The following is a 27,197-nucleotide window of genomic DNA, read 5'->3' on the forward strand; positions in this document are numbered from 1 at the left end:
GAAGGCACGCTCCTATCTAAGGAAGGCACGCTCCTATTTAAGGAATGCACGCTCCTATTTAAGGAATGCACGCTCCTAAGGAAGACACGCTCCTATCTAAGGCAGTCACGCTCCTAAGGAAGACACGCTCCTATCTAAGGAAGGCACACTCCTATCTAAGGAAGGCACGCTCCTTATATAGCAGCGAGCACTGCTATGTAAGGCATGCATAGTGGCTGCTGCTTCACATTGAGGTGCGCTGCTTTAGCAGTGCAGCTTCATGAATCAAGCCCAATGTGTTTCTTAGGCAGGCATAAACAGTACTGATTGTAATTTGGCTGTATACATAATTAATAAAATATTGGTGTAAAAATGCTGTCTTTATTTGGATATAAAAATCGGAAAATAAAATAAAACATTGATTTAAAAAAAATATCTAGAATATCTTACCTCAGGAAGTAGCCATGGCAAACTCTATATCTACATTTAAAGAGGGCTTGGATGCTTTTCTTGCATTGAAGGGCATCCAGGGCTATAATTACTAGGTAATTACTAGGTAATTCCCAGGAGAGTCGATTCAGGGATTTATCTGACTGCCATCTGGGGTTGAGAAGTAGTTTTTTTCCTTTTAAGGCTAATTGACCCAGGCCTTGTAAGGTGTTTTGCCTTTCCCTGGATCAACTGGGATATGTGCGGGTCTAGGGCTGTTTTATTTTTTGGACTGTTGTCTTTTTTTAATCAAACTATTTATAAAATTAACCTCCTTAGCATTCGGTTTCTGCTGGATTTCTGTGCAAAAAGTGATCCCAGGGGCGTTGCTAGCCCCAAAGATCAGTGGCACGTGCCCCGGATCTATTCTGGGGTGCCCCGCATGTCCCCCAGGCAGAGTAAAGGTGCTACATCACCCAGCATGGCACCCCACGGTATGCAGAATGCCCCACAGAGGCACCACAGCACCCAGCATGGCACTACACAGTACCGAGCATAGCACCACAGTACCTAGAATGGCATTACAGGGAGTTGTGGTTCTTCTATGGGGGCATCCTGGGAGTTGTGGTGCCTCAATGGGAGGCCTGTGGGAGCACGGGAGGGGGTCCACTAAAAGGTCAGTGAATGCTAGGGGAGGACTATTTAAAGAGACTCTGAAGCGAGAATAAATCTCGCTTCGGAGCTCATAGTTAGCAGGGGCATGTGTGCCCCTGCTAAAACGCCGCTATCCCGCGGCTAAATGGAGGTCCCTTCACCCCCAAACTCCCGCAAAATCAATGACCAACTTGGTCGTAAATTTTGCTCTTCCTGGAGGCAGGGCTAACGGCTGCAGCCCTGCCTCTCAGCAAGTCTATCAGACGCGCATCGCCGCCTCTCCCCCGCCCCTCTCAGTGAAGGAAGACAGAGAGGGGCGGGGGAGAGGCGGAGGTACGCGTCTGATAGATGCGGGGGAGGCAGGGCTGCAGCCGTTAGCCCTGCCCCAATACGGAAGCGCTCCCCCGCTGCACGGAGGGGATATGGGGGATCAGGGACCCCCGTTAAGCCGCGGGATAGCGGCGGTTTAGCAGGGGCACACATGCTCCTGCTATCTATGAGGTCTGAAGTGAGATTTATTCTCGCTTCAGACTCTCTTTAAAGAGACTCTGAAGTCACGCTCAAATTAGGTTTTTATTTTAAAAAGCTCATTAACATTATAGTCTCACCTAAAACGCTGCATTCCCGCGGCTGGAAACCCCCTCGATCACCCCAAACTCACGGAGGTACAGGGCAGGCAAAATGCACGACATTCTTGGTCGTGGATTTTGCTGCCGCCTCTATGCGCGTCAATCAGCGCGTATCTCCGCCTCTCCCCCGCCCCTCTCAGTGACGGAAGACGGAGAGGGGCGGGGGAGAGGCGGCGATCCGGCGCTGCCTCTATGCGGAAGTTGCCTGCCCGTACCCCTGTGAGTTTGGGGTGATCGAGGGGGTTTCCATATGCAGCGTTTTAGGTGAGACTATAATGTTAATGAGGTTTTTAAAATAAAAACCTCATTTTTTTTCAGAGTCTCTTTAATATGCTGCATTTTTGCTTCTTTGTATTAATGGAGAGGGGGCTTCATCCAACATTTTGCTGGACATGCCTACTTACACCGCTGTTAAGTTCAGTCAACACCCACATTCTGGTGCATGGCCCCACCCATTTTTCAGCTGGAGTGCCCAAAACTGCCCCATATCACTTAGGATCCTAGCAACGCCCCTGAGTGATCCAATTCATTTTCAGTACTCTTTTTCCTGTAACTTACCAAAATGTGTCAAGCAAGTGTACATTTTGAGTATAATAAAAGCTTGAAACACAAAATCCAATCAAAACTAAAATTTCAAAATTACTCTCCAAAATTTCTAATCATTTACACCTCAGAGCTGCAGCTGCTCAACCTGCACTAATACAAATGTAAAGGTGGCCATACATCTAGAGATGATGGGAAGATTCGACCAAGAGACAAATCTTTCTCTTCGCGAGATCTGTCAGCTGCCGATACATCGCAGGCCGATTCCCCATCAATTTCAGCATGAAATCTCCCGGGAATCGGCTAAATCCACCACCTCGCGCTGCCCCCTTAGTGTATAAATGTACCCTCTGTGCGTGCATCTATACATTAGCTGCCCTGTGTCTCCCACTGTGCGGTGCTCATTCATCTTCGTAATCCACCGCAGGATTCAATTAAAAAAAAAAAAAAAAAAATAGATTGCCGCCAGATGTTGATGACACTGCATGCCTAGCGTCATCAACATGGATTGCCTGGGAACATGTCACTATCGAAGGTACACGACGAAGTATAAGCACGCCAATGGTGAGTATAAGTGCCTCCAGTATAGGTAGCCAAGTATAGGTGCCCCCAGTATAGTTTAGCCAGCTACAGGTTCCCCAGTATAGGTTAGCCAGCTATAAGTGCCCCACACATGTTAGCTAGCTTTCAGTGCCTCAGTACAGGTTAGCTACCTATAATGACCCTGTACACGTTAGCTAGCTATAGGTGCCCCAGTATAAGTTAGCTACCTATAAGCAACCCTCTACATGTTAGCTAGCTATAGGTTCCCTGGTATAGGTTAGCTAGCTTTAAGTGCCCCAGTACATGTTAGCTAGCTATAAGTGCCCCAGTAAAGGTTAGCTAGCTATAAGTGCCCCAGGGAATGTTAGCTAGCTATAAGTGCCCCAGTACATGTTAGCTTGCTATAGGTGCCCCCCTGCAGCGGTTCCCCACTCCCACTCTCTGCAGAGAAAGCAGGCGGCTGGTGCTGTTACTCACCATGCCTCTCGCCCGCACTGTTCGCACCAACAGCTCTGGTTTTCTTTGTCCACAGTACCGTGGTGCAGCTTGATGACGTCATCAGGCTGCAACCTAGTACTGTGGACAAAGAAGACCGGAGCTGGTGGTGTGATCGGTGTGGGCGAGAGGCACGGTGAGTAACAGCACCGGCCACCTGTCAGCTATCACTGCAGAGGATGAAAGGGAGGGGGAGACATCACTGCGGGGGAATCCATCTTTGAGAGGGGGGGTGGAACCTATACTGGGGCACCTATATTTAGCTGACATGTACTGGGGCACTTATAGCTAGCTAACATATTCTGGGGAAACATGGTGCTATAGAAAACCTCCTGGGTAGCATGCCTGGCACTGTGTTGGGTATACCGCTTTCAGCTAATTTTTTTTTTTTGGTTCTTAATCACTGTTTTACCTGATAATCGTGACAGATGGTGGGAACATCCTGTGCACAATCCTTGGAATAAAGAGGACCTATGCATTTCTCTGGTGGGTTTGTGTCACTGGAGGCATCTGAAGGAAGCACAAACCCTAAGTAAATGCATTCAACTTTATTTAAAACATCTCCATACATCAGCAGTGAGGACAGCAGAAAGGATTAAAGAGAATTTCTTATTAAAAATAAACAAACATATACTTTCCTTGGGAAGGCTCTGGATCTTAATGCAGCTTCCCCGTTCTCCTCAGCCTGCAATGAGACCCCCAAACAGTCCACAACAATAACAAGAACAGTGGCCTGCCTGCACAGACGCTCTAGCAGCTCCAGCAGAAATAGCTGAGCCCAATTGGGTCCCCTCTACTGCGAAGGTACAGGCAGCTAGCACCTGTGCAGAAGAGCGGACATTATCAGGCTCATCTTTTTCCACCAGTAGCCGAGTAGAAAGCTGGTAGTGCGCCTGTGCGCAGACCCGACAAGCTGACTTTTGGGGGTGCCACCACTGGATTGCTTCTACTGAGGAGGACGGGGGAAGACTCTTTAGGATCCAAAGGCCTCTTAAGGTAAGTATCCCCCAGAGCCACTTTTTTTTGCAACAGGGTCATTTTAAGCAAACCTGGGCTTATCTCTTCCTAATTTGTTGGTAGTACGATGTTATACTGAGGAATGGAGATGGGCCTTTCATATGGTGTACAGTATCTCCTCCTCATTTGTTGGTACTATGATGTTATACTGAGGAATGGAGATGGGCCTTTCTTATGGTGTACAGTATCTCCTCCTCATTTGTTGGGACTATGATGTTATACTGAAGAATGGAGATGGGCCTTTCATATGGTGTACAGTATCCCCCCCTCATTTGTTGGTGCTATGATGTTACACTGAGGAATGAAGATGGGCCTTTCATATGGTGTACAGTATCTCCCCTCATTTGTTGGTACTATGATGTTATACTGAGGAATGGAGATGGGCCTTTCATATGGTGTACAGTATCTCCTCCTCATTTGTTGGTACTATGATGTTATACAGAGGAATGGAGATGGGCCTTTCTTATGGTGTACAGTATCTCCTCCTCATTTGTTGGTGCTATGATGTTACACTGAGGAATGGAGATGGGCCTTTCATATGGTGTACAGTATCTCCTCCTCATTTGTTGGTACTATGATGTTATACTGAGGAATGGAGATGGGCCTTTCATATGGTGTACAGTATCTCCTCCTCATTTGTTGGTACTATGGGCCTTTATGGTTCTTACTTGCACATGCCCAGTCTGTGCTTGCCTATGGCCAGAAGCGTGGACAGAAGATGAAGAGCGACGATTCAGAAGCTTTGTTGTATTTCAGGTGAACATTAATAGTTATTTTTATAGTCAGATTTTTATGTGTTACAGGTTGACGCTAACCTGATATGTTGATGGGAGTAACTTTAAACAGTTAATGATGTAACAGTTTTTTTTACCACACAGATCATAGTTACTTAACCTATTTTGATGCTATCAGGGCACTAACACACGGTCATCTTATTCTTGGAGACCAACTTAAATTTAAGAAGGAAAATACATTTTCTTCAGTATGCGCATAGAATAAGGTTATTTCCTCACCTGAAACTGACATTCCTAATTCACTGGTCACCATCATGTCCCCCTCCTCCATACACTGCCGGCCACACGTCACTTCTGTCTCCTCTTCTATGTCTTCTTCTTTTTCTCCTTTAACTTCAGGTATTACATCAATCCGTTTTTCAGACTAAAACCACAATGTTATACAAGATATAATACATTAGATATATTTAGTACATTATAATTAATAAACAGTGAGTCTGGAGTCATTGTTGAGTATAGTAGACCCACAAATCTGTCTACCTGATTATTGTGGGGGATGGTGTGATCTTCCTTTGTATAATCCCAGGAATGAAGTGGACCTGTACTTCTCTCTAGTGGGTTTCTGTTACTGGATCCATCTGTAAGAAACACACACTGACTACATGCATTGCTTATATGTGATTATTAGATAATGAAAGGATCTAGGTGGACTATCTGTACTTTCTTTTAAAAGTACACAGTCTTACCCGATGAAAGTCTCCTCTTGCTTGGTGATGTAAGGGGCAGCTGATTCTCTATTATGGTGTCCTTATAGAGCTCCTTGTGTCCTTTTAAGTATTGCCACTCCTGCATGGAGAAATAGAAAAATACATCCTGACACCTTATAGGAAGCTGACACACAGAGTTATACAAATACCAAACAAGCACATCTCTTGTTACTGGAAAATGTCTCATAATTCCCAGCACTGCTCACCTTTCCTGTCAGCAGCTCCATCATCTTGTTGATGACTACTACAATCTTTTTCACATTGTTTCTCTCAGACATCAGGGAGTGAGGTGGCCGCTGTGTGATGGGGGATGGTCCATGGCAGTGGCTGCTCGGTGTCAGTGGCTCACCAGATGTCTCCTTCACTATTTTATAATTCTATAGAAATATATACAATAACAGTCACAGTGTACTTTCCCAAAATCCTCGTCACCTCTCCAGTCAGCTGTGTTATTAATAGAGATAAGTGATATCATATAACCTTTCCAAAATCCTCCTCACCTCTCCGGTCACCAGTTGGATGATCTCCAGGGTGAGGTCTAATATCCTCTCAGTCATGTGACTCCAGTCCTCCATCCTCAGTGATGTGGTCATGTGATCTATTGGAAAGGCCTTTCCCTGTAGAGGGATAATAAAGAATAGGTGGACAAATCATAGACCAGGAAGCCACACACTTTTCTGCCCTGACTTGGAGATACAGAGGAGGAGGACCAGGTCACTATTCTGGTGACACTTATGTAGGAGCCACTTATGAAATTGTCATCTATCAAGTTTTATACCTATTTTCTGCTCTTCAATGACTTTGTCTCAGGCAATGTGCAGCACGATTAAAAAAACTATAATGTTATGCACTTCTCCGGAATTGACTAAATGTTCCCAATTATATAATTCCCTGCACAAGGTTATAAACCAAAATAGAATAAATAGCTTTAATATGAAGTAAGACTGGTTCACTTGAGGAATACACCGCCTCACACAGGGCAAAATTTGCTAAAGGTTGGTGTATCTAAGCACTCAAAACAGTCATAATGTTAGTCCCTCCTTGTTGGAAGTCCTAAACACTTCTTTCAAAAATCCAGGCTTGCCTCCAAACAATCTTGTCACAGATTCCTGGGGAATAATCATAGTGTAATATCACTACTGGTAACAATGTTCCTGCACCACACCTCCATGTCTGTGTGAAGTGTTGACAAGATGGTGCTCACACCCCTTCATCAACACGTGCGTGCAATGCCCTCACCAGATAGCAATTCTGACCGCATTAAAAAACCAACCAAATACACATGAGATGTAATCTCCGGTCTGCCCGTTCCGTCACTGCATCTAAAAAACGTTTAAAAAAGGTAAGCATTGACCTCATCTTATAGAAACATTCTTCTAGTAATTTTGCAAAAGACAACAGGTTTTGCCGTACCAGAGCGCTACTTCATGACAAAAGAATGTGCCTCATAGGAGAGCAGAGATCTCTGTACAGCACTGTGCAATATGTCAGAGCTATACAGTATAAATATATAATATTAGTGTGACTGTGGTAAGGAAATTAAAGTGTAAGCTCCTGTTGTGCAGAGATGATGGGAAGGGATCAGTGATCTCTGTACAGTTCTGTGGGATATGTCAGAGCTATAGAAATGAATAATAATATGTGAGTGTGGTGAGGATATTAGCGTGTAAGCTCCTGTTGCACAGAGAAGATAGGAATGGATCAGTGATCTCTGTACAGCACTGTGGAATATGTCAGAGCTATAGAAATGTATAATAATAATAGTGTGTGAGTGTGGTGAGGATATTAGAGTGTAAGTTCCTATCGTTCAGAGTTGATGGGAAGGGATCAGTGATCTCTCTATAGCACTGTGGAATATGTCAGAGCTATATATATATATATATATATATATATATATATATATATATATATATATATATATATATATGTATAATAATAGTAACAGTGTGTGACTGTGGTGAGAACAGTAAGTTCCTGCAGTGCAGAGAGGATGGGAAGGGATCAGTGATCTCTGTACAGTGTATATGTAGCTGCAGCTGGTGATGGGAGGAGACATAGGAGTGTTATGTGTTACAGGGTATATAAATCCTTCTGGTACTATGATATCTACATATAAAACATAAAATAAAGTTCTGTGTCATTACCTCCTCTGCTGCCAGTACCAGCAATGTCTCCTCTCTACTTCCTGCAGCCTTCTACTTCCTGCAGCCTCCTCTATAACTTCCTGTCTGAGGCTCCTCCCCTTCCTGGCCCTGCATTGCAGATTGCACTGCATGTATGTGGGATGAGGTTTCAGAGATCACAGCTCTTCTCATATCCCACTATGTAATAAACTGAAAACCTCACGCTAAATTACAGTCAGTGGGATGTGCAGCACAAAACATCAGCTCAGAAAAATCACTTTAGCCATAGAAACAGCCTGAGGGGGAAACAGAATCAGAGTAAATGGCAGCAGGATGTTACTGTGGCAGCTCTCTTTATTTTTCAGTCAGGCTGGACAGAACCCCTTACTGAGCTGCTGTGGCTGCCTTGCCTTCTCCCTATCTCTCCAGCTGCTGCTCCTGTCCTGTACTGTTGTGCCCCTCCATAGAATTACACAGCCTCCCACCCCTAAGAGCAGAAATAGGTGGTCATATGTGCCCCTATAAAGCAGCATTAGGTAGCTATGTGTGCCTCCCAGTCCCAGACAGAAGTACTAGGTAACTGTGTGTGCCCCAGATAGCAGTATTAGGTAGCTGTGTGTGCCCCCAGATAGCAGTATTAGGAAGCTGTGTGTGCCTCCAGATAGCAGTATTAGGTAGCTGTGTGTGCCTCCAGATAGCAGTATTAGGTAGCTGTGTGTGCCTCCAGATAGCAGTATTAGGTAGCTGTGTGTGCCTCCAGATAGCAGTATTGGGTAGCTGTGTGTGTCCCCAGTAGAGATGTAGCGAACGGTTCGCCGGCGAACGGTTCCAGGCGAACTTAGGGGGTTCGCGTTCGCCTGCACCAGGCGAACTTTTGCGGAAGTTCGATTCGCCCCATAATGCACTATGAGGGTCAACTTTGACCCTCTGCATCACAGTCAGCAGGCACATTGTAGCCATTCAGGCTACACTAAGCCCTGGAGCCCCACCCCCCCCTTATATAAGGCAGGGTCCGGCGGCCATTAGCCTCACTCGTGTGCCTGCTAGAGAGAGGAAAGGGACAGCTGCTGCAGACTTTTTCTCCTAGGGACAGATTAGTTAGGTTCTAAACTGCTTTGCTTGCTCCTGACTGATTATTATTGCTTTTAAAGCACCCAGCAACAGCTCTTTTCAGAGCTCATCCTGTACATATTTTTTTTTTCTGTGTGTTTTTCTTGCTAATTGATATTGTGTGTGCCACTGCCAGCAGCCCAGCACATTCAGTGACTACCTGTGTGTGTGACAGGGAGCTGCACATACCCAGTACTGCATATACCCCAGTACCTGTTGTGTTTACTTAACCCACCTCATCACTGCATATACCTAGCGTTGTGTTGAGTGAACCCAGCTCACTGCATATAACTACCTGTTGTGTTGAGTGAGAACCCACCTCACTGAATCTTAAGTACCTTTACTGTTCAGTGAACCCAGCTCACTGCATCTTACTACCCAGTACCTGTTGTGTTTACTTAACCCATCTCATCACTGCATATACCTAGCGTTGTGTTGAGTGAACCCAGCTCACTGCATATAACTACCTGTTGTGTTGAGTGAGAACCCACCTGGCCACCTCACTGCATCTAACTACCTGTTGTGTTGAGTGAGAACCCACCTCACTGCATCTTAAGTACCTTTACTGTTGAGTGAACCCAGCTCACTGCATCTAACTACCTGTTGTGTTGAGTGAGAACCCACCTGGCCACCTCACTGCATCTAACTACCTGTTGTGTTGAGTGAGAACCCACCCCACTGCATCTTAAGTACCTTTACTGTTCAGTGAACCCAGCTCACTGCATCTAACTACCTGTTGTGTTGAGTGAGAACCCACCTGGCCACCTCACTGCATCTAACTACCTGTTGTGTTGAGTGAGAACCCACCTGGCCACCTCACTGCATCTAACTACCTGTTGTGTTGAGTGATAACCCATCTCACTGCATCTTAACTACCTTTACTGTTCAGTGAACCCAGCTCACTGCATCTAACTACCTGTTGTGTTGAGTGAGAACCCACCTGGCCACCTCACTGCATCTAACTACCTGTTGTGTTGAGTGAGAACCCACCTCACTGCATATAGCTAGCATACCCCCGAGATGGACAAAATGGACAAACCAGGTAGAGGAAGAGGTAGAGGCAGACCCAGAGGAAGGCCACCAGGCACCGGCAGGTCTGTGGCTGTGCGAGGTTGTGTTGCTGTGATTTCGTGCGGACCTGGCCCAAAATACAGTGCTCAGAAGAAGGCACGTGCCATCACTTCCCAAAATCGTGAGGAGGTGCTTGAGTATTTAACACAGAACACCTTATCTCCTGCAGCCATCAGCGCTACAACAAGCACCACATCCGCTGCATTTGACACTTCGCAGGAGTTATTTGGTGGTGGTGGTGAAATCACTGATTCCCAGCCACTACTGCAACAACAACAAGAAGGCGCAGGTACACCACCTCATACGTCTGAGTTAGGTGGCGATAGTATGGACGTAACGTGTGTGGATGGGTATGATGGTGGACCACCTGAAGTTGGTGCACTTGAGGAGGTGTCTGAGGAAAGCGCAGCTGGCCAGGAGGATTACGATGACGATTATACGGATACCACATATGTTCCCGGTAGAGGAGATGACCAGGGGGACAGTTCAGAGGAGGAGTCAGAGAGGAGTAGGAGGAGACGACTCCATGATAGAAGCAGAGGGAACTCGTCCTCAGAAACAGCTGGGGCAGTGTCCGGCGCCATGTATCACCAGCTATGGCCAGCCAGCCAACATGCCCTTCAACGTCAGCTGCTGATGCCACCGTAGCGCCATCACCCCAGGGGGGTTCAGCGGTTTGGAAATTTTTTCACGTGTGTGTCTCAGATCGGAGCAAAGCCATCTGTTGTCTCTGCCAGCAAAAATTGAGCCGTGGAAAGGCCAACTCTCACGTAGGGACAAGTGCCTTACGAAGGCACCTGGAGAGAAGGCACAAACAGCTATGGCAAGAACACCTGAGGAAAAGCAGCACCCCTCAAAAGACAAGCCACCCTCCTTCTCCTCTTCCTCCTTCAGGTGCATCGTCTTCATCCACTTTCTCCCTTGCACCTTCACAGCCACCCTCCTCCACACCACCTCTTCCCTTCAGCGGTTCCTTCTCCTCTGCCCACAGCAGTACCCACTACCCAGCTGTCCGTGAAGGAAGTATTTGAGCGTAAGAAGCAAATGTCTGCCAGTCACCCTCTTGCCCGGCGTCTGAAAGCTGGCGTGGTGGAACTATTAGCTCGCCAGCTATTACCATACAAGCTGGTGGAGTCGGAGGCTTTCCGTAAGTTTGTGGCCATTGGTACACCGCAGTGGAAGATACCAGGCCGCAATTATTTTTCACAAAAGGCCATACCCAAACTGTACCATGCAGTTGAGAGGCAAGTGGTGTCATCTCTGGCACACAGCGTTGGATCAAGGGTCCACCTGACCACGGGTAGAGTTGGGCCGAACGGTTCGCCGGCGAACGTGGTTCGCGCGAACTTAGGTGGTTCGCGTGCGGGTACCGCACGCGAACGTTTTGCGGAAGAAGTTTGGTTCGCCCCATAATGCACCTGAGGGTCAACTTTGACCCTCTACATCACAGTCAGCAGGCCCAGTGTAGCCAATTAGGCTACACTAGCCCCTGGAGCCCCACCCCCCTTATATAAGGCAGGCAGCGGCGGCCATTACGGCCACTCGTGTGCCTGCATTAGTGAGAGTAGGGCGAGCTGCTGCAGTCTCTCATATAGGGAAAGATTAGTTAGGCTTAACTTCTTCCTGGCTGCATACCTGTTATGTTCAGTGAGCCCTCAGCCCACTGCATACCTGTACTGTGATCCTGCCACTGCATACCTGTTCTGTGAACCCACCCACCACCACTGCATACCTGTTCAGTGATCCTGCCACTGCATACCTGTTCTGTGAACCCACCCACCACTGCATACCTGTTCAGTGATCCTGCTGCCACTGCATACCTGTTCTGTGAACCCACCCACCACTGCATACCTGTTCAGTGATCCTGCCACTGCATACTTGTTCTGTGAACCCACCCACCACCACTGCATACCTGTTCAGTGATCCTGCCACTGCATACCTGTTCTGTGAACCCACCACTGCATACCTGTTCTGTGAACCCACCCACCACTGCATACCTGTTCAGTGATCCTGCTGCCACTGCATACCTGTTCTGTGAACCCACCACTGCATACCTGTTCTGTGAACCCACCACTGCATACCTGTTCAGTGAACCCGCCACTGCATACCTGTTCTGTTCAGTGGACCCGCCACTGTATACCTGTTTAGTGAACCCGCCACTGCATACCTGTTCTGTTCAGTGGAGTTTGGTGTGTCAGTGTGAAGCAGTACCTTAATTACACTACCTGATTGATGTATACACATGCAAGATGTTTTAAAGCACTTTAGGCCTGTCATTTAGCATTCAATGTGATTTCTGCCCTTAAAACGCTGCTTTTCGTCAAATCCAGATTTTTCCCGGGGACTTTTGGCGTGTATCCCACTCCGCCATGCCCCCCTCCAGGTGTTAGACCCCTTGAAACATCTTTTCCATCACTTTTGTGGCCAGCATAATTTTTTTTTTTTTTCAAAGTTCGCATCCCCATTGAAGTCTATTGCGGTTCGCGAACTTTAACGCGAACCGAACCTTCCGCGGAAGTTCGCGAACCCGGTTTGCGAACCTAAAATCGGGGGTTCGGCCCAACTCTAACCACTGATGCCTGGTCTGCCAAGCACGGGCAGGGCCACTACATTACATACACAGCCCATTGGGTCAACCTGGTGACCGATGGTAGCAAGCAGGGAGTACGTGGCTGCGCAGCGGACCGACTTGTCACACCTCCACGGCTTGCAGGCAGGCCTCCAGCCACCTCCTCTCCACCTGCTACCACCGCTTCGCTGTCGTCATCCTCCTCCTCCTCCTTGGCTGGTGCCACAATCTCCTCTCCAGCTACACAGCCCCAGCACCCCAGGGCCTATGCTGCATGCCAGGTACGACGGTGTCACGCAGTGTTAGACATGTCTTGCCTGAAAGCTGAGAGTCACACTGGAGCAGCTCTCCTGGCTGCTCTTAACAAACAGGTGGAGCAATGGCTGACCCCGCACAAGCTTGAGATCGGCAACGTGGTGTGTGACAACGGCAGCAATCTCATTGCTGCGTTGAATTTGGGAAAGCTGACACACATACCCTGCATGGCACATGTGCTGAATCTGGTCTTGCAAAGATTTGTGTCCAAGTACCCAGGCTTAGAGGACGTCCTGAAGCAGGCCAGGAAGTTGTGTGGGCATTTCAGGCGCTCTTACAAGGGCATGGCACGCTTTGCGGACATTCTGCGTAGAAACAACTTGCCGGTGAGAGGCCTGATTTGCGATAGCCCGACTCGCTGGAATTCCACCCTGCTGATGTTCTCTCGTCTGCTAGACCAGGAGAAAGCCGTCACCCAGTACCTGTATCATTACAGTACAAGGACACAATCTGGGAGGATGGGGATGTTGTGGCCCAACAACTGGACACTGATGTGAAATGCATGCAGGGTCATGGAGCCCTTTGAGGAGGTGACCAAACTGGTGAGTCGCGATGAGGGCACCATCAGCGACTTGATCCCCTACGCCTACTTCCTGGAGCGTGCCGTGCATAGAATGGTGGATACAGCTGTGGAGGAGCGTGAACGAGAAGAGTTACGGCAGCAGGAATCATGGGAGCCATTTACACCCGAACCCGATGTTCCCACAACACCTGCGGCAGCACAGAGGGGGGAGGAGGAGGAGGAAGAAGAGGAGTCATGTGGGGAAGGAGAGGAGTCAGACTCTGATGATGGTGATGATGAGGAAGGTGTTTCTGTGGAGGAGGAAGAGGCGGCGGAAGAAGAACAACCGCGGCATCCGTCACAGGGGGCTTCTGCTGCTCCACGTTCCCGTGGTTCAAGAAAAAGAGGAATAGAAGGGGGTGCAGGGGAGGGAGAAAACAACAAGAAAAGAAGAGAATAAATCAGGAAGGAATATTTAATATTAGTGGAAAAGAACTTGATGCAAAGGAAATGACACTACTTAGCAAGGGACTTAAATTTGCCCCGCCCAATGACATCAATAAGTTTAATCAGTTCATTGATGTACATAGATTCATACGTAAAATAAATTTGAAACGGTATTTCCTTGACAAAGAGGGTCCCAATACAAGGGCTAACTCAATAACAACTTTTAAACATACAAATATGAGAAACAACTCTACGTTCAACCCGCAGTCTAATTGTAGAGCAATTGAAGTGTTTAGGGATATAGTTAATAAAGAAATTAGAGAAATTCCAACCAGACGGCATGTGGGGGTAAAAGAACAGGTTGAGAGTCTGCTAAATGAAAAATATCTGGTAATAAGACCTGCAGATAAAGGGGGAGGAGTAGTTGTGCTTAATAAGACACAATATTTTGGGGAACTGGACAGGTTGGCACAGGACGAAAACACCTATAAAAAACTCCCTAATGATCCTACAAACAGATATAAAAATGAACTTATACAAATATTAAGACGGGGGCTGGATGAAGGAATGCTAACAGATAATGAATTCAGTCATCTAATACCTACTGCCCCTAGAATCCCTGTAATCTACCAAACCCCGAAGATACATAAGAGCATGGTGGACCCCCCGGGTCGCCCTATCATTAGTGGAATTGGGTCAATTAATCATAGAGTTGGACAGTATTTGGACTTTTTCTTGCAACCAGTAGTCAATAGACTACCAAGAGTTCTGCGAGATACTAAACATGCTATACAAATTTTGGAAAATTTAGAGGTTGATGACGACACGATGCTTGCAACAGCAGACGTGTCGTCTCTTTATACTAATATACCGCATGAGGAAGGTATAGAGGCGGTAACAGAAACATTGGTTAAAGATGGCCACCTAGCAGATGAACAGATAGCATTCTTGATGGAAATTCTGCGGTTTACGTTGACGCATAATTATTTTTGGTACAGGGGAGAATTCTATAATCAGAGGTTTGGATGCGCCATGGGGGCATCATATGCACCGGCCCTGGCAAATATCTATATGGCACTATGGGAGGAGAAGGCCATTGAAAAAGGAAGGGATAATATTACCGTATGGAGGCGATACATAGACGACCTGGTGTTCCTGTGGCAGGGGAACAGAGGGTCACTTGAGGATTTTATGCGAGAAATTAATATGATTGCCCCCAACATCCAACTCACACTGGAAGCAGATCCCTGTAATATACACTTTCTGGATCTAGATATTATGAAGGTCAATAATAAACTTGCAATGAAATGCTATTTTAAAAAAACTGATAGAAACGGTTTTATACCAATTTCTAGCTGTCATCATCCAAATTGGATTAAGGGAATCCCAAAGGGACAATTCACCAGGGTGAGAAGGAATTGTACGTCATTGGCCGATTACCAACAGCAGGCCATCACCCTCGGTGAAAAGTTCATACAAAAAGGATATGAGAAAGAAATTATACTTAATACGGCACAAACAGTGGGAGAGATGGACAGAAATAAAATCCTTGAAGATAAGAATCCCAATGAACAGGAAAATTTCCAAGTAGCTCTTATTAGTGATTTTTCTAAGCAGCATAGAGCGGTGGAAAAAATTGTAAAGAGGAATTGGCCAATACTAATGAGTGATATACAACTAAGGAAGGCATTACCAGAGCACCCAAAATTTATATACCGAAGGGCACCCAACCTAAAGAATAAATTGGTCCCTAGCTGTGTGGAACCCCCAAGGGACAGAGAAAGTAGTAGTATGGGATTGAAAGGTTTTTTCCCCTGTAGAGACTGCAAGGCCTGTAAGATGGGAGTTACGATCAAAACAAATACCTTTGTGGCTAAGGACGACATAAAGGAATATAAAATTGAACAATTCATTACATGCAGGAGTAACCATGTTGTATACCTATTATGGTGTCCCTGTGGATACAGATATGTGGGAAGGACTACTCGAACACTACAGGAGAGAGTGGGGGAGCACATCTATAAAATTACGAAAGGACATGAAAACCATAGCGTGTCCAAACATTTTAAAGTTATACATGGGTGCAATCCGAAACATCTCAAAGCATGTGCAATTGAGAAGATACAACCAAATTGGAGGGGATGTCATAAATTGCGCACATTGTGCCAGACAGAAACTAAGTGGATCTATACACTAAGAGCAATGCACCCGGAGGGTCTAAATATTGAATTAGATATAAATTGTTTCCTTACTAATGATTAGAGGTGATTGCCTATAATGGGAGTGCAGACGCTGATTTATGACTGTGAGTAAAATGAGAGTAAAAGGTTAAACAGCGACTCCATAACCTGCTACAGGACCTGTCCGGTATAGGTGATACAATTGTGAGTAAAAACTGCTCTGCCGTGAGATGAGAGTGAAAGGGTAAACAGCGACTTCATAACCCGTTATGGGACCTGCCTGATATATGGTGGTGAGAGACTAGTAATGGATATCGCTGGTGAAAAATAGCGGAGAAACGGTTGTTGGTTTGTTTTTACTATATGGAAATAGGTCCAGATAGGTTGGCTGAATAGCATAATGCCACTGTGGAATGATTGAATTTGCATCGAATCTGTACCTATATAAAATAAAGGGAAGAAGTATGGATAAAGACACCCTGAGAGAGTATATATGGTATCCATATGTGATAGTATAACCCCTAGGAGGGTGTGCAATAATCTAGTATCCAATAAGGTGCTTATGTATATGAAGACGTGGGTGCTAATGGGGCAATGTTATTCCTGTTCCCACGTAGAGATAGTTAAGCACTTATGTTGATTAATGGCCACCTATGATTAAGATTTTATGTGACTGTTGAATCATATGGTGACTAACATAAGCTGGGGTTGAGTAGAATACGTATGTTAGGGATAGGGTAGAATATATGTAATGGAGTGGCAATGTCTCGGAATGGTCTATAGATGTAAGCCGATCGCCCACCCAGATATAGGATGCGGATGAAACGGTTAAACATAGAAGGTGGCGTTGTGATTCCGCGCTGGGGAGGCGGTTTCGCAGCGGTCACATGGGCAATAGGGGCGGTACAGCGGAGGATATGAAGGGGGGAGGTGGCTAAGGTTTTGGTTGCGTATAGCTGGGCTGCGCTATGACCCTAGTGGCCACGTGAATAGCGGCAGACCAGTGACGTTGGGGTGATGGCGGAAGTGGAGGCGGGCAGATGCCCGAGAGTGCACTTCCGCCTTTAGGAGGGTATAGTACATATTGGTCCTCCTTACGCATGCTCAATCAGCCCCTGATGAGTCACACTAGTGACGAAACCGGTAGGGCGTGGCCTTGAGCAGCGAGGAGGATTCTGAACACGAGAAACGCCGGACACGCTGGGACTGGGAGACGAGCTGAGCCGTGGCCCTGGAGTGGGAGATCGGTATAGTGCTTGTGACATGCTTGGTTTTATATTATATGATGTACGCGCATTACTTTTAGATGGAATATTAAATTTTATGGTTTTACACATTGGCATTATTTGTGCTTATATCTGAGGAATACAAGGACGTGGACATTGAATTGGGCTTGTGGCTTATAGAGTGAGGAGGCTGAACAGGAAGCAACGTTCTAAACACCCTGCTTGACTATATGACGGTGAGCAGGGAAGAGATTGGAACATAGGGGAGAGCCTGAGTCTAGCTGGTGGTGGTGTCCCCTGCCCCCATACCTTCACTATATAGCGTGCCTGGGCTGTGTTTACACCAGAGGGGTGCAATACCTTATTTATCAGTCTGCACTATTATTTTGCCCTGTGTCTGTTTATCTTGAGGTGTTCCGTGCCCAGGAGAGATACTTTGAGAGCAAGGTGGCCCCTGGATATATGGACTGAGCGCAAGCTATTCTTTGAATCAATTTTTTCAACAGGACTGGTAACCGTATATAGCGCGCTCCACCCCGTTTTTAGTGACTTTCTTTAGCGCTGTAATACTGTGTGTGTAACGTTCCCGTGGTATTGTTCGTGGCTGGGGGGAGGAAGAGGAGTTGCATCCCGTCACTGAGGAAGAGCAAGAGGAGATGGAGAGTACGTCTGCATCCAGCTTTGTGCAGATGTCCTCTTTCATGTTGTCCAGCCTGTTGAGGGACCCCGTATCAAAAAACTCAAGACGAATGACCTGTACTGGGTGGCCACGCTACTAGACCCTCGGTACAGGCACAAAGTGGCGGACCTGTTACCAAGTCAACACAAGGCGGAAAGGATGCAGCACTTGCAGAACAAGCTGTCGATGATGCTTTACAATGCGTTTAAGGGTGACGTGGCTGCACAACGCAATCAAGGTACCACTGGCAGTAACCCGCCTCCTCCCAAGTCCACGCAGGCAAGGACAGGACGCTCCAGCGATCTCAGGGTGATGTCGGACATGCGGATGTCCTTTAGTCCAACTCCTCGCCATAGTCCTTCCGGATCCACCCTCCACCAACGCCTGGACCGGCAGGTAGCCGACTACCTGGCCTTGAGTGTGGATGTAGACTCTGCGAAAAGCGACGATGAACCCTTGGACTACTGGTTGTGCAGGCTTGACCTGTGGCCAGAGCTGTCCCAATTTGCCATACAACTTCTCTCTTGCCCTGCCGCAAGCGTCCTGTCAGAAAGGACCTTCAGTGCAGCTGGAGGCATAGTTACTGAGAAGAGAAGTCGCCTAAGTCACGACAGTGTTCAGTACCTGACCTTTATCAAAATGAATGAGGAATGGATCGCGGAGGGCTACTGCACGACCGAAGACTAAGTCAGTCCCCACACACAGCATCTCTGCCTGCAGGCCGCTTGACTACCTTCTCCGCCACCACCAACAGGGTCCAGGACTCTAGGCGGATTCCTGAATTTTTAAGGCTGCTGCTAGCAGCGGCCGCTACACAAATTTTTCTGGTGCGTGTACATGCCTGCCTAATTTTTCTGGCTGCACTGCGGGCGGCTGCAACAAAAAAACAAAAGGCATGTACATGTGCCCATCCCCCTTCGTGATCATTACCTTGCCGCAGTGAAGGGGCTTGGGCATCACAATGAAGCAATGACCGCCGGCTATTTGAGTGTCTCGGGTGGGGGTGGCACACAAAAGATAATAAGGTCGTTGCTTCATTGTGGTCAGACCAAATTTGATCAGCTGGACAGTCACTGTTGTTCTATCATTGAGCTACCACAGCCTGGCGACCATATGGGCTTGAAAACCCCCACGGCCTACACTATGGCCACAGTGCGCACCAGTCCAGTACGGCCGTCACTACGCAAACAGCTGTTTGCGGTGCGATACACAGTGAGTTTGGTGTGTCTGTGTCCGTGTGAAGCAGAACTCTAATTACACTCCCTAATTGATGTATACCCATGCAAGATGTTTGAAAGCACTTTAGGCCTGCAATTTAGCATTCAATGTGATTTCTGCCCTTAAAACGCTGCTTTGCGTCAAATCCAGATTTTTCCCCGGGACTTTGGGCATGTATCCCACTCCGCTATGCCCCCCTCAATGTGTTAGACCCCTTGAAACATCTTTTCCATCACTTTTGTGGCCAGCATAATTTTTTCTATTTTTCAAAGTTCGCCTCCCCATTGAAGTCTATTGCGGTTCGCGAACTTTTACGCGAACCGAACCTTCCGCGGAAGTTCGCGAACCGAAAATCGGAGGTTTGCGACATCTCTAGTCCCCAGATAGCAGTATTAGGTAGCCTGTGTGTGCCCCAGATAGCAGTATTAGGTAGTTGTTAGTGATGGGCGAACAGTGGTCGCCACTGTTCGGGTTCGCCCGGATTTTGGCCTGTTCGGGTTCGGTTCGGCACCCCCCGAACACCTCATGGTGTTGGGGATGGTGCTCGGCCACGCTGCCCGAACCCAAACAGGCCTTCTTTGTTCGGCCGAACACAGCCGTGTCCGGCCGAACATAGCCCCCTATAGGGTCCCAGCATAAAGGGAGAGCATGCCCCGAGCGCAGGGGGTGTCAGAAATGCCCCCACCCCTCCCCGCTAAGCTCTCCCTTCTGCTGGACCCTATAAAATTAAATCTAAGTCCCCCGAAGGTACCTTGCAGGCTGGCAGGAGGAGGGCAGGAAGCGGGCAGCCGGAGAGCATAGGCGCTAGTACCATCTGGTACTTCCGCCCTCTCTCTGACGCACTTCCTGTTTACTTTTGTAAGTTGCGTCAAGAGACAGCAGGAGTACCGCAATGATGCATACGAGGGTACGTGTCATCATGTAGATGACGCGTACCCTTGTACGCGTCATCGCGGTACTTCTGCTCTCTCTTGACGTGACTTACAAATGTAAACAGGAAGTGCGTCAGAGAGAGGGCGGAAGTATCAGATGGTACTAGCGCCTATGCTCTCCGGCTGCCCGCTTCCTGCCCTCCTCCTGCCAGCCAGCAAGGTACCTTCGGGGGACTTAGATTTAATTTTATAGGGTCCAGCAGAAGGGAGAGCTTAGCGGGGAGGGGTGGCGGGCATTTCCGAACACCCCCCCCCCCCCCCGCGCTCGGGGCATGCTCTCCCTTAATGCTGGGACCCTATAGGGGCCCCAAAGGGACATGTTCGGGTTGGGTTCGAGGTTCGGCCCGAACATGCCGAATATCGGGGGCATGTTCAGCCGAACCCCCCCGAACTAGAACATTTGGATGTTCGCCCATCACTAGTAGTTGTGTGTGCCCCAGATAGTATTAGGTAGCTGTGTGTGTCCCCAGATAGCAATATTAGGTAACTGTGTGTGCTTCCAGATAGCAGTATTAGGTAACTGTGTGTGTCCCCAGATAGCAGTATTAGGTAGCTGTGTGTGTCCCCAGATAGCAGTATTAGGTAGCTGTGTGTGTCCCCAGATAGCAGTATTAGGTAGCTGTGTGTGTCCCCAGATAGCAGTATTAGGTAACTGTGTGTGTCCCCAGATAGCAGTATTAGGTAGCTGTGTGTGTCCCCAGATAGCAGTATTAGGTAGCTGTGTGTGCCCCCAGATAGCAGTATTAGGTAGCTGTGTGTGTCCCCAGATAGCAGTATTAGGTAGCTGTGTGTGTCCCGAGATAGCAGTATTCAGTAGCTGTGTGTGTCCCCAGATAGCAGTATTAGGTAGCTGTGTGTGTCCCCAGATAGCAGTATTAGGTAACTGTGTGTGCCCCCAAATAGAGTTGGGCCGAACGGTTCGCCGGCGAACGTGGTTCGCGCGAACTTAGGTGGTTCGCGTGCGGGTGCCGCACGCGAACGTTTTGCGGAAGTTCGGTTCGCCCCATAATGCACCTGAGGGTCAACTTTGACCCTCTACATCACAGTCAGCAGGCCCAGTGTAGCCAATTAGGCTACACTAGCCCCTGGAGCCCCACCCCCCTTATATAAGGCAGGCAGCGGCGGCCATTACGGCCACTCGTGTGCCTGCATTAGAGAGAGTAGGGCGAGCTGCTGTCTGTCACTAGGGAAAGATTAGTTAGGCTTAGCTTTTCCTGGCTGCATACCTGTTCTGTTCAGTGAGCCCTCAGCCCACTGCATACCTGTACTGTGATCCTGCCACTGCATACCTGTTCAGTGATCCTGCCAGTGCATACCTGTTCAGTGATCCTGCCAGTGCATACCTGTTCAGTGATCCTGCCACTGCATACCTGTTCAGTGATCCTGCCAGTGCATACCTGTTCAGTGATCCTGCCACTGCATACCTGTTCAGTGATCCTGCCAGTGCATACCTGTTCAGTGATCCTGCCACTGCATACCTGTTCAGTGATCCTGCCACTGCATACCTGTTCAGTGATCCTGCCACTGCATACCTGTTCAGTGATCCTGCCACTGTATACCTGTTCTGTGAACCCGCCACTGTATACCTGTTCTGTTCAGTAGACCCGCCACTGTATACCTGTTCTGTGAACCCGCCACTGTATACCTGTTCTGTTCAGTGGACCCGCCACTGTATACCTGTTCAGTGATCCTGCCACTGTATACCTGTTCTGTGAACCCGCCACTGTATACCTGTTCTGTTCAGTGGACCCGCCACTGTATACCTGTTTAGTGAACACGCCACTGCATACCTGTTGTGTTCAGTGAACCTGCCACTGCATACCTGTTCTGTCAACCCGCCACTGTATACCTGTTCTGTTCAGTGGACCCGCCACTGTATACCTGTTCTGTCAACCCGCCACTGTATACCTGTTCTGTTCAGTGGACCCGCCACTGTATACCTGTTTAGTGAATTTCATTTTAAAATTTTATAATTAAAAAAAATTATACCTGTTCTGTGAACCCGCCACTGCATACCTGTACTGTGAACCTACCACTGCATACCTGTTCTGTGAACCCACCACTGCATACCTGTTCTGTGAACCCGCCACTGCATACCTGTTCTGTTCAGTGAACCCGCCACTGCATACCTGTTCTGTTCAGTAAACCCGCCACTGCATACCTGTTCTGTTCAGTGAACAGTTTGGTGTGTCAGTGTGAAGCAGTACCTTAAATGGGCAGCATGGTGGCGTAGTGGTTAGCTCTCTCGCCTTGCAGCGCTGGGTCCCTGGTTCGAATCCCAGCCAGGGCACTATCTGCAAAAAGTTTGTATGTTCTCTCCGTGTCTGCGTGGGTTTCCTCCGGGCACTCCGGTTTCCTCCCACATTCCAAAAACATACAGATAAGTTAATTGGCTCCCACTAAAAAAAAAAATTGGCCCTAGACTACATTACATACACTACATAATACAGACATATGGCAATGGTAGGGATTAGATTGTGAGCTCCTTTGAGGGACAGTTAGTGACAAAATATATATATACTCTCTGTACAGCGCTGCGTAATATGTCGGCGCTATATAAATACTAAATAATAATAATAATAATAATAATAATAATAATAATTACACTACCTGATTGATGTATACACATGCAAGATGTTTTAAAGCACTTTAGGCCTGTCATTTAGCATTCAATGTGATTTCTGCCCTTAAAACGCTGCTTTGCGTCAAATCCAGATTTTTCCCGGGGACTTTTGGCATCTATCCCACTCCGCCATGCCCCCCTCCAGGTGTTAGACCCCTTGAAACATCTTTTCCATCACTTTTGTGGCCAGCATAATTATTTTTTTTTTCAAAGTTCGCATCCCCATTGAAGTCTATTGCGGTTCGCGAACTTTAACGCGAACCGAACGTTCCGCGAAAGTTCGCGAACCCGGTTCGCGAACCTAAAATCGGAGGTTCGGCCCAACTCTACCCCCAAATAGCAGTATTAGGTAGCTGTGTGTGCCTCTGATAGCAGTAGTAGGTAATGGGTATCCTATGTGCCCATTAAATATTAGTATTAGGCAGCCATATGAGCAGTAGCACCTCTCCTTGCAGAGATTGTCAGACAGAAATGATGTCAGCAGGCAAGTAGCACGTCCAGTGATGAGTGTGATTCTCCTGTGTGTCCCGCACTATAGCCAGTCTCCTCCATTCATGTGTGATGAGTTCCAGTCTGATGACATCATCAAGCAGAGACTGAGAACACTTGGCAGAGGAGTCTGACTTGAATGAAAGTATTGCAATCATCACTGGCATGGGCAGAGGTGTGATAATGCTCACCCTGCACCTCTCTCTGTCAGTCTCCACATGGTAGGAGGATCATTAGACCAACGGGGAATACAAGAAGTGGTACGGAACAGCATAGGGGGTACTGGAGTGGGGAACAGCATGAGAGCCACTGTAGGTACACACAACACAAGCTATTACATGTGAAGAAGGTAGGCACTATGGGGTACTGTAAATGGGAGGCCACTATACAGGTGAAACGCAAAAAAATAAGAATATCGTGCAAAAGTCCATTTATTTCAGTAATTCAACTTAAAAGGTGAAACTAATATATGAAACAGGAATGCTTTGAATGTGCTTTAGATTGATTAGCTAAGCTTAGCTGATTAGAGTCTGACACTTTGAGCCTAAATATTTTCACAATATTTTAATAGTCTGATATTTTGATTGTTGGGGTTCTCATAAGCTGTAAGCCATAATCCTCAAATTATAACAAATAAAGGCTTGAATTATCTTGTTTTGCATTTAATGAGTCTAAATTAGATTTACCTTTTAATTTGAATTACTGACATAAATTGCCAGTGTATTACAGCCAATGGTTAAAGTGAATCCCATGATCCTTATTCAATTCACTTTTTCTTCTTAATTTTTCTCCTAGGAGATAATTTTTCATCTTCTGTTTAATATAACTTTTCGGTACTCTGCAGTTAAAGAAGTGCCAAAAAACTAAATAAAACAAAAACAAAAACAAAATATTGTAAGTATTTTCTTGCTTGGTAGCTTAAAGGAGTCATCAGGGAAAACTTACTAAAATAAGTGCTACTTACCAGGGGCTTCCTCCAGCCCCAAGCTCCCAGCATGTCCCTCGCCGCAGCTCTCCCCGCAGCCGTTCGCCACAGCTCCGTCCTGGTTACCGGCGATGACGTCAGGGTGACCTCCAGGTCGGCCTGTACTGCGCCTGCACGAGCGGTGCTGTCAATCCCCGCCACGTGGGCCGGAACGGACTGCGAAGGCGCAGTAGTTCTGTGTGGAACGGAGCTGCGGGGAGAGCTGCGGCGAGGGACATGCTGGGAGCTTGGGGCTGGAGGAAGCCCCCGGTAAGTAGCACTTATTTTAGTAAGTTTTCCCTGATGACTCCTTTAAAGGCATGCCTATGGCCCATATGCAATTCACTTTTTCTTGATCATTTTCATATCCTCTTTGTAATAACTTTTCAGCATTTTACAATTGAAATAGTACCCAAACGTTGGTGAAAAAGTACTATCAAAATTATTATGAGTATTTTCTTGCTTGCTGGTGGGTTTACAGGAATTTTATGACAATATGTAAAAATATCACCTAGTAGAAAACTCAGGAGAAAAGGTGAAGTGCATATGGGTCAATGTGTTTACAGATTACTACCCTATTACATTAGGCATAATGTCAGTCTTGATGTGATGAGCTTGTACGCTAGTACAACAAATTCATCCGGTGCACAGGTCCTTCAAAAAATGAGTTCACCCAATCACAAAAACTGGGAAAGGCAGGTCCACTAAACAACAATTTCGAGAATACCAAAAAGTGGCCGCCACTCAGGGAATGTAACGATAGGATGCTGCAACTCAGACGTCTGTTTATTTGTGCTCTGCAGAACCACAAATAATACAGACGCTATACCTGATTATGTGGTGATCTGCAGTATCACCAATAATACAAGTATAGGTAGCAGAGAGTAAGGTGTGGTGTTTGGTGCAACAGTATAGACTTCTCCAGTGGAGCTGGAGAGTCTAACAACACAAATATAAACAATAGACCTTTACCAGAGGAGCTGGTAAAGTATAAGCAAAAGAGAGAGTCAAAGCAGTTTGGCTAAACCTTACCAGAGGAGCTGGTAAGGTACTAACAGCACAAGTGACTGAGTGTAACGATTTGTGTCAGCACACAGAGAGAATCTGATTCTTGGCGATCTGCAGTACCACCAAGAATGTAGATATACGCCTGATTATCGATTATCTGCAGAATCAGCGATAATACAGATGTATTGCTAACCTCTGGACACCAGAATAGTGAGAGTGTTTGGTGCAACAGTAACAACTCTGAGTGGAGACCACCAGAGGAGCTGGCGGCCTAAGACTCCTGAGGAATTCACCCCTGACTGTGGGTGATATTCCTGTAGCCTGTGGACCCCTGGGCGAGGGACCGAGGCTGGGTTGCAGGAAGCCCTGCAGCTAATATGAAAGGTATTGCCCTGGACTGGGCTAACGTAATACAGTAATAGCACAATCCTAGTCTGGGTGTGAGGTCCGTAGTCACAACACCCTGAAACTAGTCTGGAGCATAACATAAATGATAATACAATTCCCTAGTCTTGGGTGTGAGGTCCGTGATCGGCAACACCCTGGAACTAGTCTGCAATATAACACAAAGACAATACAGTTTCCTAGTCTTGGGTGTGAGGGCCTTGATCTCAACACCCTGGAACTATGCTAGAGAATACACAGAAGATACACCGTATTCCTAGTCTGCGGTGTGAGGGCCTTGATCTCAACATCCTGGAACTGGTCTAACAAATAAACAGTGCAAGGTAATCTGGCTCAGTGTGAATTCCCAAGTCCTCCTGGTTCAAACACACTGTAAGGATCTGACTATGGTCTGAATGCTTCCACAAAGTGTTTGCAATGGCAGACAACCAGCAACTGACAAGCAAGCAGAATATATAGTAGCTGAACTCTGCTGCCCCGCCCGAGCCACTCAGCCAATCATGAGTCCAGCAGGAATCAGCTGATCGTCCTGATCAGCTGACACTTCCCCTGCTGGTATAAAGGTCCTGACTTCTGGCCCGCGCGAGCGTAGCTCTTCATCCATCTATGTGGACTAACAGACCCAGCCACTCCAAAGGCACGCTGCTGCGTACAAACCGCCACCTTGGATGTGGAAACAGCCGCTTTGCTATTAGAACATGCGGCGGCTTTTCTGCGTTCTGCCACACTACCAGACGCGTGCCTACGCGTGCAAACCGCCGCGTTGGACGCGGAATCAGCCTCCTTGCTTTCAGCACACGCGGCGGCTTTTCCGCGTTTTCTCACACTGAGTAGTTTAGCTAGCCCTTACCAGAGGAGCTGGCAAGGTACTATCAGTCACTGGAGCTATATACTAACTCTGAACCTCACCAGAGTAACTGGTGGGTACTAACTGGAATCAACGCTAGCCCTCACCAGAGGATCTGGTGGGTCCTAGCTACAACAGAACGAGATAGTTTGGCAACACCTTACCAGTGGAGCTGGCAAGGTACTATCAGTGATAAGCCAGTATTATTTAACAAGACTTTACCAGAGGAGCTGGTAAAGTACTATCAGACACGGTAACTGTATGTGAGAAAACGCGGAAAAGCCGCCGCGGGTGTTCAGAGCAAGGCGGCTGATTCCGCGTCCAACGCGGCAGGTTGCGCGCATGGGTCTGCATCTGCTGGCATGACTGAACGCAGAGAAACCGCCACATGTCCTGAGAACAAGGCGGTGGATTCCGCGTCCGACGCAGCGGTTTGCACGCATAGGCCTACATCTGACAGTATGGCTGAACGCGGAGGAACCGCTGCATGCTCTGATAGCGGTGCGGCTGGTTCCGCGTCCAGCACAGCGGATGGTTTACAGCACAGGTCTGGTGTGGCTGGGACTGATAGTCCACACAGGTTTAGGAGGACGCGCGTGCGTGCTGAGAGGCAGAGCTTTTATGACAGCCAGAAGGGAGTCAGCTGACCAAGCCGGTCAGCTGACAATTCCACCAATTCCCATTGGTCCAGCACTTAGG

At 47.4% G+C, this 27,197-nt stretch overlaps 1 protein-coding gene across 2 annotated transcripts in view; it reads right to left on the bottom strand.

Annotated features, from left to right (window-relative positions):
• LOC137534995 (zinc finger protein 665-like) overlaps positions 1-7,995 on the bottom strand; it is a 465,617-nt gene extending 457,622 nt beyond the window's left edge. For both annotated transcript variants that reach the window (XM_068256753.1, XM_068256754.1), the window contains exons 1-7: positions 7,935-7,995; positions 6,291-6,407; positions 5,997-6,167; positions 5,770-5,869; positions 5,564-5,661; positions 5,303-5,447; positions 3,685-3,782 (exon numbers count right to left, since the gene is read on the bottom strand). In XM_068256753.1, coding sequence (XP_068112854.1) covers positions 3,685-3,782; positions 5,303-5,447; positions 5,564-5,661; positions 5,770-5,869; positions 5,997-6,167; positions 6,291-6,383 — 705 coding nt within the window. In that variant the 5' untranslated portion in view covers positions 6,384-6,407; positions 7,935-7,995. The remainder of the gene's footprint in view (positions 1-3,684; positions 3,783-5,302; positions 5,448-5,563; positions 5,662-5,769; positions 5,870-5,996; positions 6,168-6,290; positions 6,408-7,934) is intronic.
• Positions 7,996-27,197: the final 19,202 nt, after the last annotated feature.

This window comes from Hyperolius riggenbachi, chromosome 10 (assembly GCF_040937935.1).
Source record: "Hyperolius riggenbachi isolate aHypRig1 chromosome 10, aHypRig1.pri, whole genome shotgun sequence".
NCBI lineage: Eukaryota > Metazoa > Chordata > Amphibia > Anura > Hyperoliidae > Hyperolius > Hyperolius riggenbachi.